This window comes from Hydra vulgaris, chromosome 10 (assembly GCF_038396675.1).
Source record: "Hydra vulgaris chromosome 10, alternate assembly HydraT2T_AEP".
Classification (NCBI taxonomy): Eukaryota; Metazoa; Cnidaria; class Hydrozoa; order Anthoathecata; family Hydridae; genus Hydra; species Hydra vulgaris.
The window spans coordinates 43719128-43734886 of NC_088929.1; the positions used below are offsets into that span (position 1 = coordinate 43719128).

Below are 15759 nucleotides of genomic sequence, written 5' to 3' on the forward strand. Positions count from 1 at the left end.
TGTCCCCGACAATTGGTTATATCAATATCATATCTTTCCAGTAGATCTAAAATGTCAGTAATCAAAGATTTACCGTCGTGGCTTTTAATTTGTAGAAAACAAAAAAATCGTTCATACACGTGGCCATTTAGATAATAACGAAATATCACAGAAAGTTGATCCACGTGAGAAATATCAGGAGTCGAATTTACGATAATTCCCCAGTATTTTGCTTTTTTTATTTCGGTAATAATGTGCGTTCAAACCTTTTGAGACATAATATCAATTAGCTCTTCACAAATAGTTTTAGACAAATAATTTACATTACCTTTGCCTTTATTTGCAAAAGTGTCAATGTGTTGCTTAAAACTGGATCAAATTGAGTCAACAGTTCTAACATGCCTAAGTAATTTTCGCTATTTGACGATCCTATAACTTCATAAATGGCCTCGAAATGCTAAACCTCTTTCGGCTAAAGAACGAATAACCGCTACTATTCTATTTAGGAGAAACCAATAATTAAATTCACTTTTAATCTGGCTTACCATATATTCATCAACATGAGTATTTTGTTTTATGAATTCTATCCACTTAATCATACATTGAACATGTTCCTTGCTGTTTTTGTGGCCGAAAATAGTTTGTTTAGCTTTTTTCCAATTGTAAAAGCCACTTTTGACAAATACGTTGTCGTAATCGGTTGAAAACAACTTGCAAACATAACAAAATACACATCCAGGTAATTCAGAAAACATTAACCATTTTCGGTCACACTTTTCGCCATTATTCATCACTTTTTGAAAATATTTAACCGAATAATATCTGTGCTGGTTTTTGAACATCCGCTTCGAAGATTCGAAATTAGAGTCTTGATTTTGAAAAAAAGCATACACCCTGTTTAAATACTTCATATGTTCATTTTCCTTTAATTGTAATGGCCATAAAGCAGGGTCTTCGCGTAGAATGGTATCTAGGAAAAAAAATCATGATAAATAAGCCTAATAAAAAAATAATAAGTGACAATTTATAGAATAAAAATATTAACTGCCTAAAAAGTAAATTGTTTGTTTAGCAGATGTTCGAGGTGTCATTAAAGATAGTAAAATTTGGAGTACCTGAGTCAAGCTCATTATTATGCATTGTAGATTCAACAATTTTAACTTATTGAATTCCATTTGAAGGACCTTAGCAGGGTACCTCATTTTCCGTGTTATTGTTTTCATCTTTTCTTTCATTGTTTTTATTATTATCTACAGTTTGTGGACATTGCATATTAGTTAGGTTTGATGAAAAAAAATTTGTCATTTTCGGAAGTTTAGCTACCATTTCCTCTCTCTCTCTTTCTTCAATCTTCTTTTAGAAGCTCCACTTTCATATTTTCTTAGCATTTTAATTATAACTGTATAACCTGGAAAGTGTTAAACTGTTCTTTTTTTCTCTTTCACGAATTTAGCGCTTCAGCTAATAAATGCATTCACACAAGAACTCTTTCGTGCGGAAGTACAAAAGAATTGTAGAATTGCAATCGTTAATGCATTTTCAATAGTTATTCAATTTTCAATAATTATATATAATTATTCAAGTCATTAATAATTTTCCGAAGGGAATTGTTTTAGTAGCAATTTGTACAAATGTTACATTCAATTATTGCTATAAGGCGCTGCTACCAATATAGTAATTTTTTTTTTTGTAGAAGTAGTTGCGCTTCTTCGTTGTCAAAGACTGGGAAAAATATATAATGCAACGTTTTTGTTGACAGTTATTTTATTTTTGTGCTTTTGTTTTCAGACAATTTAGTAAATTTAACTTTGGCTCTTTTAAGTTAATAAAAGATTTAATTTTCAGAGTTAATAAAAAATTATTTACTTTGAATCGGGGCCCCTAAAATTGTGGGGCCCGGGGCTATAGCCCCTAGCCCCCCCCCCCTTTCCTTGATCCGCCACTGACAGGATGTAACAATGTGACAATTGTTAAAGCAAGGCCGTAGACAACTTTTTTTGATGTTTGAGCTAAGCAACTTTGAAACATAAAGAAAACTCCATATTTGAGTATGTTCATATATATGAGGAATGAGGATGCTATGCAAAAAATTTCGGTGATTGGAGACTGGGAACAACAAAAACCCCAAAGCGTTAGCCCCCTAGCCCCAAATAGGAGGGCAAAAAGTCAAATTTGAATTTTTTTTTTCAATCTTAAACTTAATTTATATTCATTGACAAATTTTAAATTTGATTCAATAACCTCGTGTTGATCGGTTTTTATGACTTTATAAAGTTTACAACCCCCTCAATTTGAGGGCGGTGTAAACTTTATAAGTTTTTGGGTTTTAAGTGGCTTACCTCAAACATCAAAAAAAGTTGTCTAGGGCCTTGTAAATCCATAACAAGATAAAATTTTAAACATTGTAAAGTAAAAAAATATATAATGTAATTTAAAATGTTTCTGATATATTAGTTTTATTATCTTGATGGTTCTTAAAAACAATAACAATGAAAAGATTAGATCTTATTCCAAATATACGTGAATTAGGAGTGGATAAATTAGGATTAAGGAAGGATTTACTTAATGAAGTAAAAAATACTGAAGAAATTCGCAAAGAAAACTTAAATAAAGTGAAGGTTGCTTTAGTTATATTTATTTCAAAGGGGAAGAAAAAACTAAAACAATGTGGACGAAATTATGATACATTTATACAAAAAAAAAATCTTTGGTCTCAAAAAAATCTTACGAACAATAAAAATAGCCATTTTGGTTCTGGAAGGCCCCATAAACAATGGAGTGTTCTTGGAGAGCAAAGCAAAAGAAAAAAAAAACAGAACTAGCCACTGAACATCATGAAGCTCCATTTTAAGCTTCTGCAAAAAGTGCAAATGCTACTGGAGAAAAAAAAAGCTTATGTTTTAAAAAACAATATTTCTAATGTCTTAGAAATAAAAAAAGTTGATGAAGCTTTGGGTAAAACATTTCCCATTAGTAGAGTATAGAGGAAGCTCTTGCGTTAAAAATGAACACTGATCTCAGCGATAAACAGTATCAAATGATCAAAAACTCAGCTCTTGTACACAATGTACATATTTATCCTACACAATGTACATATTTATCCTACCACAATATTTTCGTGGAAAAATTGAAATGCTATCCTGAGAATATACACTTTTCTGAAATTTCTGCAAAGTGTAGTCTTCAAAGCATGTTTCATCACACTGTGAGTAGAATAACTGAAATGATTGATATGCCTAATTGTGGTCAAGATAACAAAATATTTGAAATTTATATGGAAAGATTGGTTTTGATGGAGCATCAAGCCAAAGTATTTATAAACAGAAATACGAGACAAGCAACACAAGTATAGAACTTAAAAGTGAAGAAAATCTTTTTAGTACAGCTTTTGTGGCTCTATTGCTTTTTATATGGCGAAATTTGGAAAAATGGAAATCCTTCAAGTTGTCACTTTTGTAGACCTCTTCATCTACAGTATAAAAAAGAGAGCCCAATTTTATCCAGACAAGAAGAATCAGATCTAAAAAATCAAATAAATAGCTGTAAGACGTTTTGCAAAGTTATTGATATTGCAGGAAGAAAGGTGTACTTTAATATCAGCTATAGAGTTGATCTTACAATGTTTGATAATAAAGTAGTTAACGCACTTACAGAGACAAAAACCAGTCAATCTTGCAATGTGTGCAATGCTAAACCCAACGAAATGAACAATATTGATTAATTAAAAGTGAAAACTGAGCATTGCTGGATAAAATGCTTGGAATTTATTCTTCATTTGAGTTTTAAAATTGAAACTAAACAGTATAAGGCAAAACAATTGAGGAAAAATTATCTGTAGACTTTTAAATTTAGGTACTTCTTAGAATACGGTTAAGCCTATATGATGACATGCCTAAAGCTGGGTCTGGAAATACCAATGACGGCAATACTGCCAGAAGAGCATTTAAAAATAGTGAAGTTTTTTCTGAAATTACGAAAGTTGATTGCGATATAATTGAAAAATTGCATAATATTCTCATAACCATATCTTGTGGATATCCTATTAATGTCAATGAATAAGATTTATACTGCACTAAAACAGCTAAACGTATAGTGATTTTGTACAATTGGTATGTTATGCCTCCTACTGTACATAAACTGCTACTGCATAGTTCTTCTATATCATATAAGTTACCTTTGCCAATTGGGGTTTATTCGAAGACGCATCGGAGAGTTTAAATAAACAGATAAGAAATTCTAGACTTAAGCACACTGCAAAAATATCAAGGTTAAACACAATGATGAATCAGATGCACTACCTTCTAGTAAGATCAGATCCAAAAGTATCAAGCATATCTTTTAGAAAACATAAGAGCTATCGAGGAAAACTGTTACCAGATGAAATTATTAAATTAATTGTAATGTAATTAATAAAATAAATGTAATAAAATACAGTTATTTTTCTTTATGTATCAACATCCTTTAAAAACCAGTTTTTTTTAAATATCAAGTAGAGTAATATATCAAGATAATGTGTTTGTCTTGAAGGCTCTAAAACTTAAAAAAAAAAATTCTTTGTACTCGTACGTCACCTTTAACGCGCGCATACGCGCAAAAAAATTTAAAGGTTTAAAATTTATTTAAAAAATAATTGTTTTTCGAAAAACTGTATTATTTTTACGGAAAAAAACGCACACTGAAACTTTTGAATCCGTAATGGAGGATAGAGTTTCCTTAATTGTTGAGTTTCTTAAATAACCGGTCTATCCACAATCTCTAAGCTATCTCTTTAACACGTTTAACTCAATGGATTGCGTGAATAGAAAGAGCAATTGCTTTATTTTATTCAACCGTAAAACCAACTAATTGAAGGACTGTTTTAATAAAATTAAAATGGTCTTTTAGTTAGTTAATCATTAAATTTTTTGCTTAAAAATGTTTAAGACGAGTGTTGTATGTCTTTATGATGTAAGAAAGTATGTTTGGCGTAATATTTTATTATAAACTTGTAAATCGTGTTTCTCTAGACAACTTTTTATGCTGGCTTTTACATTTTATTATTTCTCTTACCATAACATTATGAACATTGAAAGTAACTCTGAAAGTTCCCCTGATAAACCAGAATATCATAATAAAAGATTGGATGCAAATGCGAGAAGAGAGCGAAATCGGGTACATTTAATTAATTGCGCAATGGAATCTTTAAAAAATCGAATACCTGGTATGAAGGAAAAAAACCCCACTAAACTTAAGCTGTTAAGAGCCACTCATTGTTGCATTGAGTTACTTGAGGAAACTTTACGAACTGGAAAACCAGACGAGGTCATGGAGAGATTTATTAAAACTCCCAAAATTTATTTCCCCTATAGAACAGTTTGAGTTTTATAATTCAATATAACCATGCAAGATGTATTTGGTATATGAACTAATACTGTAAATAACGTTCTTTTTTTTTTTTAAACATTTTTAATAAAGAATAAAAAGATACATACATATATATTCTCATTTATTCTAAATTTTATAAGTTTTGATCAGTTACTATATAATTACTATTGTTTTATTCTTTTTATAGTTTTTAGCCAGTGAGTTGGAGTTTATTATAATTATTATTATTGTTGTTATCATTATTTAAGGTTATTATTATTTATAACAAACTTCAAACATTATAAAAATATAGTTTTTTAATTACAATGGGATTTCGTCTCTAAGGTGGTCAACCCCAATTCAAAACGTATTAAAAAATTTTTTTTTCGAGATTTTATAAAAATTGATTTTCATTTATTTCAATCATTGTAGAACAAAATTAGAGTACTTACATTTGTCAAATTTGTACATAAATTGGTCTAATAAACACAGCAGTGTAAACTTTTTAAGTTATATGTTCATTTATCCATGATAAATTAATATAAAAGTAAAATATTTTTGATTAAAACGCTAAGATTTACCAAATATATATATAAAAAAAAGTATTTAGAGAAAACCAATATGTTACCAATTAAAGTATAAACAGTTTTAATCAAACCTCTGCTTTAAACAAAAAAGGAAGTGCAAGTCAAAAAAATTGGAAGATAATGCTGAGTTTCGTAGTGTAGAAAAAAAACTTAAAGGATAAATTACAGAGGATAATTACAATAAACTATAAACTATAACAACTATAAACTTTAAAGTTGTAAAGACAATGTTTAATGGTTGTAAATGTAGTGAATGTTGTTCATTAAATGGTGGAAAGTTATTACTAAAAGATAATTTACAAAAAAAAAAGTGTTCTCGTATGAGTTACAATTATCATGTCATATGTGTAAGTTCTTGGCAAAGTTTGATACATGTCTTTCAAGCCTTAAACCATTTTTAACCTCTCTTGGAAAACCTGTTGCTGCTGTAAATTCTAATGCTATTGTGGCTTTTAGAGAACATAGAAAATGTTATAAATCTCTTTGTACTTTAACAGCATTTATAAATATGCCACCAAGTTTTGTCCAACATCAAATTCTGTTTGTGACATTTTTAAACTAACAAACTTATTTAAATACAAAACAAAATTAGGCCTTTCATTAGCCATTCACAAAGTTGTAAAATTTTGTGAATGGCTAATGAGTTATATATAATCAAGATTTACTGAAAAAGTGTCTTTGCAGTAAAATACAGAAAGGTAATGAAAGCTCAAATGGTGTTATTTGGAAAAGTTGTCCTAAGGATATATATATATATATATATATATATATATATATATATATATATATATATATATATATATATATATATATATATATATATATATATATATATTGGTAAAAGGTCTTTAAATTTTTATTGATTTCTACTATTAATCCATTCAATTATGGTTTTCAAGAAGTAAATAATGTTTGAAGAAGTGTTGCATATATCAAAAGCAAAGTATATATCTACCAACAAAAGCAAATAAGGAGCCAGAAGCTGAGAGGAATTAAAAAATATGATTTTTGGATAAATAAGCAGAAATAGAACCAGTTAGTAAAGGTATATTCTTTTTCTTTGAAATTTTCTCAATTGGTTCAAATTACATTGGAAGAGGACTGGTAGCAAAATAAATATTTTTGCTTGATTATAAGTTTTGATTTTTGTCATCACCCAACAAGACCTACCTGGTAAAATTAGAAACTATTATGGAAATGGGTATAACTTTGGAAATATACCAGTAAAATGGATAAAACTGCTAGGGTACCTAAGTTAACATATAAATAGCTGAAATACCAAAGGGCATTAAAAATGGGTATTTGAAAAATCCTTTTTCTAAACAACATGCTAAAACAGAAGAAATGTTGAATAACTGAGGCAAGTTTTTACTCTTTTTTTTTTTTTTAATGCTTCTTACTAGTAAAATACAACATAAGTAGACTAATTTTAAAATAATAATTATTAAAGAAATTCGTTTGAAATGGGGTTGACCACCTTAAAGCATAGAATTTAATTTTTATCGACAGTTAATCCGTTTAGAATTGAATAGCTTCAGGCGTTCCATACAATGAAATATCATAAAACAGCAGCGACTCTAGAGTTGCTTCCAGCTCGGTGAAGTTAATACAATTTAAAAATATTTTAGCGTCTGGATAATATTTTGCTGATTTTTGCTTGAGGAGGATTTAAACATTTTAATGAAATTTTAGTTGTACTTTTTTAAGTTTTACTAATTAACATTATTTACGCTGAAGTTGTTTATTTCACAATCTCGAATAGATATTCCTTTTATATTGGGACAAACTAAGCATGCAATTTTGAAACTTTACTTAAAATTTTAATTGTTAATTCCGGCGCCATGTGCTGTACGAATAACAATTGGAAACAGTTACAAGTTTAACTATATCAAAAATATTGAATGAAATACGACATAACTCAATAAAATGGTAACAAAAATATAACAAAAACTTCAAACTTATATTCCTCTAAAAAAAAAAAAGTAAACATTTGTTTATTACAAGTTACGTAGCTTTATGTGTTTTAGATAATTTATGTATTAATGATTGAAGAATTAAAATCTCTAAGGACTATTTAAAAACTCTAAGGACTATTTATTTTAAACTGAAAGTAAGACTTTATAATTTTTTTTTAATAACAATTTTCTGGATGAAACGTAAAAATATATACATGTTTCTAAAACGAAGTACACGTCATTTTTTTAATTTATAACTGCATTTTTGTATTTGTTTAATTAGGAAAATAAAACTTTGTTATTTTTCTTAGCTTTTTTGGCTCATTAAAATTCTGAACTAATAAAAATTTTTATGCGCTGTTCCTTAATAAAAGTGTTTTTTTTTACCCAATGCTTTTATTAACTCCTCGTCTCTGTTAATATCAAATCTTGAATCGATTTTTGAGCCATATCCTAATTATAGATTTTCTTCAAATTTTGCATACATACTCTTGCTTGATGACAATACAATATTCAATAACTAGTTTTGCCACAAGTCAATTAATTTAGTTAATTTTAATTAAGTTTATTTTTTGTATGAAAAGAAAAATAATAATTTTAAAAATAAGTGTATTGTTTGTACCTATGCCAAATGAGACTTTGCAAATATTTGGGATGGCGGAGGCCTGGGCACAAAAAAAACCTAAAATGCTAACACCCCTGCCCAAACGTGAGGGCACTAATGTAGTAGGATTTTCAACTTTACTATTGTAAACTAAATTAAAATTTATCGACAGATTTTAAATTTCCTAAAAAATTATTGAAAATTACAAAAGTTATGACCATGCCAATTTTCAGACCCCTAAAAACGAGGGGCGGGAATGTAAACTTTGTATGGTCATAACTTTTGACAAATGGTACAAACTTCAGACTAATGGTATAAACTATTAGTTTTATACACTTTGCTTGTTTTTTTTACCTGTAAATTGGGTTATTAGAAGAATAAATAAAACAAATAAATTTATATTTTACAATAGAAGCGTGCAAATACAGGTGTCAAGTTATTGAAGTTTAATATTTCTTACAACTTTGGTTGTTGATGCCGGCGCCATCCTCGAAAATTTTTAAATAACTAAAATTAAGTATTTTTTGTTTAGTTATAATCGCTTACTTCACCGTGCGTGAAAAATCTGATAATGTGATCTCATACTCAAAAAAGTATAACCCTCCCTAGCCCATTAGTGAGTTAATAAAATAGTTATATCGATCTTATCCTCGACATATAGTCATATCGAGCTTATCCGCGACAGGTTCTAAGTTACATATATTTAAAAAAAAAAGTTAATTTCACTGTTAATTTAAACAACGGATAAAACTTTTAATTTAGAACCTGCCTTAAAAATTCGAACACTTCCTACGCAACTACTGCTGTAAAATTTTTCTGAACAGAACGTTTTTTTTTTGCATAAACACAACGGTAAAACTTAACTAGTAATCAAACGTGACAAAGCAGACGAGAAGTTAGTTGGAGAAAGTGAGTAATACATTCATTTTTCTTTTTTTAAATTACGAAACCTTTAACATGTTTTTGAAATGACTAATGTTAATTAAACAGATGAAAAACCTTTCTTCTAAAAAAATCCCTAAACTTTCTGTTCAAAACATTCCAAATAATAAATTAATAATCGTTTAAAGCATATAGCCGATTGCACATGTAAAGTGGTGTAGCTTGCTTTAGATGGGCCCGGTATCAAATTTTGTTTAAGGGATTAATGGAATACAATAAATGCTCTTAGGCTAGGAGCTGAGGGCGTTTAAGTAAGGATTTTGCTCAAGTTCGGGTTCCTAAAACCCGGGAACCCGCATGATTGATATAGATGATAATGCGGAGCTTCGCCCCTGCGTTTGTATTAATATGTATAAATCATCTATTTGTTAAAAATGTTTTATTTTAAACGCGTATTAAGTTTTTATCGTTAAAAATTATACAAAACAATAATAAAGAAATACGGTGAGGTTGTTTTGTTGATTTAAAATGTTCATGTTAATATAAAACATCCTTTCCACATCGTTTTATTGATTTAAAGTAGAAACCATGGTTAAAATAAAACGCGTTATATTGTCAGCACGAACATGGTTTAAATCTCTATTGACTTTATGAAACTTAAAAACTTGTGGCAGAAGTTATTTTTGCAAACAATTTTGCCTACAGTTGCGCGCTGCACCATAAAATTTGTCGAAACTTGTGATCACAATGAGATTTGTAAACTTTAAATTTCAATAAATTACAATCTAAATAATAATAACAATGATAGCAATAATAATAATAGTAATAATAGTAACAAAATGATAACAATCATAATAAAAAGAGACTTTCATAAATAAGGACAATATCAGCAGCAACAAAAATTTAGTGAATAATGACAGCGACAACAAACATTTAGTACGAAGTAGAGAATGGTTGAATTAAAAGAGATAAATAAATACTTAGATAAATAAAGAATGCCAAAATATTGGTACTAATATTAATAATATTAGAATGAAAAAAGTTTCAAAATGGCAGATTTTGAAACTTTTTTCATAACAGAAGAGTGTTAAAAATATTAAATAAAAACTGAAGGATCATGAATTGATATAGATAATAAAGAATTCCAATATTAATTTGTAGAAATATTTAATTGTATTTTTTTATCTTTTGACAAATACATATTTTGAAATGAAACCGGCTAAGAATTGATTTTACATAAAAACATAAAGCATAGTACATTAAAAATATTAAGTTGATATATATTTAGTGCATTCATTTTTCTTAATAGAGGTTTTGCATGTGTAAAACGTTCACAAATTTATTAATTTAAAAAATTTATTAAATGTGCTATGTGCTTCTGATGACGATGAAGAGGTTCAAGTTTGCTTTTATTGGTACTAGCCCATGCAATATACGCATAGTATGGCTGTGAATAAAAGATAAATATAATTGAGTTAGAATTTTCTTATACTAAAACCTTCTTACCTTATATAAAACTCTATACTTTTTGAAGTTTTGTTGCATAAATTTTCAATGTGAATTTTAAGTAGGTTATTTTCAATATAAACACCTAAAAACTTTGTAACATATACTCTGTTTATTTCAACATAACCAATGAAAAGGGATGGCATTTTGTTAGGAATTAATTTTTTTTTTTTTTAAAGTGGATGAAAGAAAATCCAATTAGTTTTTTTTAATGATTTGAACCAATAAGAAATCTTGTTTAATTCTATATACATAAGTTGAAACAGTGTAGGGATGTTATTATGTGTTAAAAATAGGTTTTGATAATTGGCGAACATTATTGTCTTTATTCTGGATACCTTATGAAGATCGTTAATATATATGAGAAAAAGAAGAGGTCCGAGAATTGATCCTTGTGGAACACCGCAGGTAATCTATAGCAGGTTCATTGGTGAAGGAGCGCCAACGAATACAAATTATTTGCGATTATTTAAATAACATTTTAACCATTTAAGGACATTTCCAAGTTATTCCGTATTGTTTTAGTTTTTGAAAAAAAATTTTACGGTCCATGGTATAAAAGGCTTTGGATAAGTCAATGAAGATGCCTAAGGCATACTCAGAATTTTTAAACGATTCAGTGATACTACGTATTAACTGGAGAATCACGGGTTTTGTAGAGTTATTTTTTTTAAATCCATACTGATGGTTATATAACAAACGGTTGTCAGTAAAATGTTTGTAAATTCTGTTATACATAATTCTTCCTAGAATTTTCCAAAAAACTGGAAGAACACATATAGGGCAATAGTTAGTAACATTTGTTAGATCTCCTCCTTTGAATATCGGTGTAACTTTTGCTATTTTAAACTGATCAGGAAAACTTCTTGTCTTATTGAAGATGAAAAAATCTTAAAGAGAATGCCTTTAATAACTTCGTTTGAATTTTTAATTATTTTGCTATTTATATCATCAAAACCACTCGTTTTGTTTGGTTTTAGCATACTAAAAGCAGTTTCATATTCCTCAAGTGATAATTCAAAAGGATCAAGATTAGTTGCCGCTTAAGACAAGATATCAATCTTATTTTTTATATTTGGAATTTTTTTTGCTAAATTAGGTCCAACTGAGACAAAAAATTTGTTTAGCTTAATTGCTATTTCACGAGAATCATATATGATTTCATCATTAATTTTAATGCCATTTTTTAAAGCGAATGATTTAGATTTAGTGTTACCAGTAATTTCTTTTAGAATTTGTCATGTGCGTTTGGAATGATTTTCGTTTGGCTTAAGTAAACTATAATAGAATTTTTTTTTTAGATTCTTTCTAAGTCTTTCAAAAACTTTCGCATAATTTTTGTAGACGGTTTTACTTTCAATTGTCTTAGCTTTTAAATATTTATTGTATAATTTTTGTTTGACTTTCGAAGATTTTCTTGGACTGTTCGTAATCCATGGCAATTTTACATTTTTCGGTTTTAGATTTATTTTACACTTTGGAAAGTTAGCATCATATATTTCATAAAAAAAATTTTAGGAGTTGGTTGTAAGTGAAGTTAACGTCGGATGAAGTGTTTATATTTTTCCAATGAAGCAATGACAGTTGCTGCCAAAACGATGATATTTGCTTCGTTGTAAATACGTTTAAAAAAGATTTGTTTGTTAATTGGTATTTCCTTTGGTTCTAAATTTATAGAGAAGGAAATAGAGAAATGATCGGAGATGTCGCTTTTAATGATACCTTTTTTAGAGATTCATAAAAAATATCGTTTGTTATATGATGTTAATAATTAGCGAAGCTGTTTTTTTTAGGTAATTCTAGTTGGTTTATCTATTAATGGAAACATTCTATTTTTAAATAAATTGTTATAAAACATTTTACATTTTCATGGTGTAATTGATGTGGTATTCAAAAGAATTTAAGTTGAAATCACCAATTAAATAGTTTAGTTTGATTTTTTGGTCAGTTTTTTTTATAATTGTTGTGATTAAATAATTGTTAAAACATTTAATTACGCCAGAATATGGGCGATAGAAACAACTTAAAAGTATATTTTTAGTTAATTTGGTTAAAATTTCGATCGTTAGAATCTCTTTCACGGTGGTTTAATTTTAAGCATTTGTGGACATTTATTATGCGCATGCGTTACTTTAAAAACAACAACATCACAGTAATTTTGATTTTTTTTTGTAATGGTCTTTCACCGTAACCTAATAAAAAAGGTCATATCAATGCTTCGAAGATGTATAAATCAGATATAAACTATAAACTGATAAAACGTGTGGCCAAGGAAAACATATCGTATTTGAAATACTTAATTTATTAATTTTTATGAGATAAAATACGCAGGAAAGTCGAAAATTTTATTATGGTCATCCTTACTACTAAAACTTAATAATTAAGCATTTATTAGAATTTTTATGCTTTAAAGATATATATATTTTAAAAAAAGATGGTTTTAACTTTATAATAAAAAAAAAATCAGAGTCCGGTTACTTTTTTAAGTTTAAAAATTTTGTACATCAAATCTTATATTTTAGCAATAAAAAAACACATAAAAATGTCACATGAAACAAAACTAAAAACATTATGCAGAATATGTGGAGAAAGTCTAGATAATGATAGTGTTCTTTTAACAAAACATATTGTCAGAATAGAATTTTGTTTTTTTATCCGAATCGATAAGGACCACCCAAATAAGCATCCTCAAAAAATGTGTTATAGATGCTTTTCAATATTAAGAAATATTGAAAAAAGGTTCAAACACTGAATTAAAATTACGATCTTGGCCTGAAAATTGCAATGTAACTGAATGTGTTTGCTTCAAAGCCAACAAAGGAAGAAAAAAAAAGAAAAAGATAAGTGGAAGACCTTTAAGTATTAGTTATAGTGAAAATATTTGGACTAGACACAAAATAAATAACATACAATCTAAACTTTTACCTCAAACAAAATTTAATCTTAAACTGCAAGATATTAACTTCACTTTAAACCCTCATGTGCATCTTTGTGTGTGTACTATTTGCAACGAAATTATGCATAAACCAATTATTATAAAAAACTGTCTTCATTCATTCTGTGCACCATGTCTATTACCACTTATAATTGGCAAACTAATAACAAAAACAAAATGCCCTAAATGTTCCTTTTCAATTCCAAGTGATGGGTTAATTTCATCAACCAATGTCATTGAATTGTTAGAAAATTTGCAAGAAGTATGCAAGCCAGGTTGTGGTAGATTGTATAAAGTCAAACAACTGTCAGAACGAAAGAAACATCAAAAAACTTGTCAGACAACTCCAATATCAAGTTCAACAACATTATCAATATCATCGTCATCAACTTCACAAATAAACTTTTCAGATATATCAACTAGTGTTATACCAAGAAATATTGAAGATGCTGCTCTGCATGTAATAAAACAAAAAATGTCTCAAACAAAATCCAATGTAATTGAATTTCCGACAGGAGGACCAAGGGTAAGACTATCTTTACAAAAAAAGAGACTGTAAAATTACTATAACAAAACAAAAATGCTCCTTATTTTATAAAAGAAAACTATAGTATGATTTTTTGAATATTTTAAATAAATTACACAACATTTTAGCCCTTATGCTTCACATCAACACCAAGAGCCTACAAAGAAAGCTCAGATGTATGTTTACGCACAATTCGCAGACGACAATTACATCTAAAACATAATATGAGCAAAACATGTGGAGAAAGCATTAGTTCTACAATCAAGCAAACTGCTACTCTTTTGAATTCTTTTAATGAAAATGAAAAAGAAAATATTCTGAGCAAATCAAATATTTCAAAAGCCAAAATATCTGCTGAAGAAATGATCAGTTTAAAAGCAAACATGAGCAGTACTTATGTCAACATGAAAATATTATCTAGGTACACAAGATTGCAATTATTATATAGAAATATTGAAAAGACAAATTCGATACTTTTAATAGTTATTGATAATAAAAAAACATTATCATTTTAGGTGGTTGAAAAACAACAATGTAATTTGTGCTTCTAATGCAAAACAAAGAAATGTGGCTAAGAAATGGTCATGTGATGATCTTATTGTTAAAAACGCTCCATTTATGGTTGAAAAAAAAGATTCAAACTGTTCTTATGAAATCAAGGAATTGCCATGTGCATATATTGAAAATCTACAAGGACATATAACAAATGTACTAGATAGACTAGATAGGTACAAACAAATCTTTTTAAAAAAATACTTTAACATACTACAATAAATTAAATGCAATACTATAAAAACAAAAATTAATTTTTTTTGTTATAATTTTAGCAACAACCTCTTATTATACATCAAGATTAAAGACAACGAAATCCATATAAAAATAGGAGGTGACTATGGAGGTGATTCGTTCAAAATGTTTTATCAAGTAGCAAATGTGGAAAAGCCTAATGCCAAAACAAATATTTAATATATTTGAGGCAAAAGATTATACCACAAATTTGAAAATTTCATTGACAAGATTTACATCAGAAATCGATTTTTTGCAAAAAATGATCTGGAAGTAAAAACATATTATAAACAACAAAATAATTCAATTATCCAAGCACACTAAAATTCAAAAACATCCAAACAATATTTGACATAAACAAAATCATCAACTCTTGGTTTCTTACCACAATTGTCAGGATTATGATAGATTACAGTTTATTTTTAAAAAAATGTATAATAATTTAATTCTGTTCAATTTTAGAGAAAAGCAGATTCGTGTATTTGTATTCGGTGATTATGAGTTCTTGTGTGCAATTTATGGAATAACTGGTGCAAATGGTAAGTACATATTTAATACAGATTTCTTTAAAAAAACTCATCTGGGCCAGATACATGCAACATGATTTATTTTGCTTTCTTAACACAAACTTGTTCTATTACTTTAGGTAGACACTC

General features: G+C 28.0%; 2 protein-coding genes across 2 annotated transcripts; one reads left to right on the plus strand and one right to left on the minus strand.

The window, feature by feature from the left end:
• Positions 1-416: 416 nt before the first annotated feature.
• Positions 417-1119, minus strand: LOC136086371 (zinc finger MYM-type protein 5-like). The gene is made up of 2 exons (XM_065808667.1): positions 1095-1119; positions 417-949 (listed from the first exon to the last, which is right to left on the minus strand). Exons 1-2 carry the CDS (start codon positions 1117-1119, stop codon positions 417-419), a joined length of 558 nt encoding a protein of 185 aa, XP_065664739.1.
• Positions 1120-13628: 12509 nt separating this feature from the next.
• On the plus strand, positions 13629-15376 carry LOC124816987 (uncharacterized). The gene is made up of 4 exons (XM_065808091.1): positions 13629-14317; positions 14446-14738; positions 14833-15045; positions 15145-15376. Exons 1-4 carry the CDS (start codon positions 13874-13876, stop codon positions 15281-15283), a joined length of 1089 nt encoding a protein of 362 aa, XP_065664163.1. The 5' UTR covers positions 13629-13873; the 3' UTR covers positions 15284-15376.
• The last annotated feature ends 383 nt before the right edge of the window (positions 15377-15759 follow it).

Bases quoted from the DNA above. Each gene is read 5' to 3' on its own strand.
- LOC136086371 (XM_065808667.1), bottom strand. From the start codon at position 1,119: ATGCATAATAATGAGCTTGACTCAG. The intron at 950-1,094 runs GTACTCCAAATT...TTTTTTTCCTAG, and splicing joins TAATAATGAGCTTGACTCAG to ATACCATTCTACGCGAAGAC.
- LOC124816987 (XM_065808091.1), top strand. From the start codon at position 13,874: ATGCATAAACCAATTATTATAAAAAACTGTCTTCATTCATTCTGTGCA. The intron at 14,739-14,832 runs GTACACAAGATT...TTATCATTTTAG, and splicing joins AACATGAAAATATTATCTAG to GTGGTTGAAAAACAACAATG. The intron at 15,046-15,144 runs GTACAAACAAAT...TTATAATTTTAG, and splicing joins GTACTAGATAGACTAGATAG to CAACAACCTCTTATTATACA.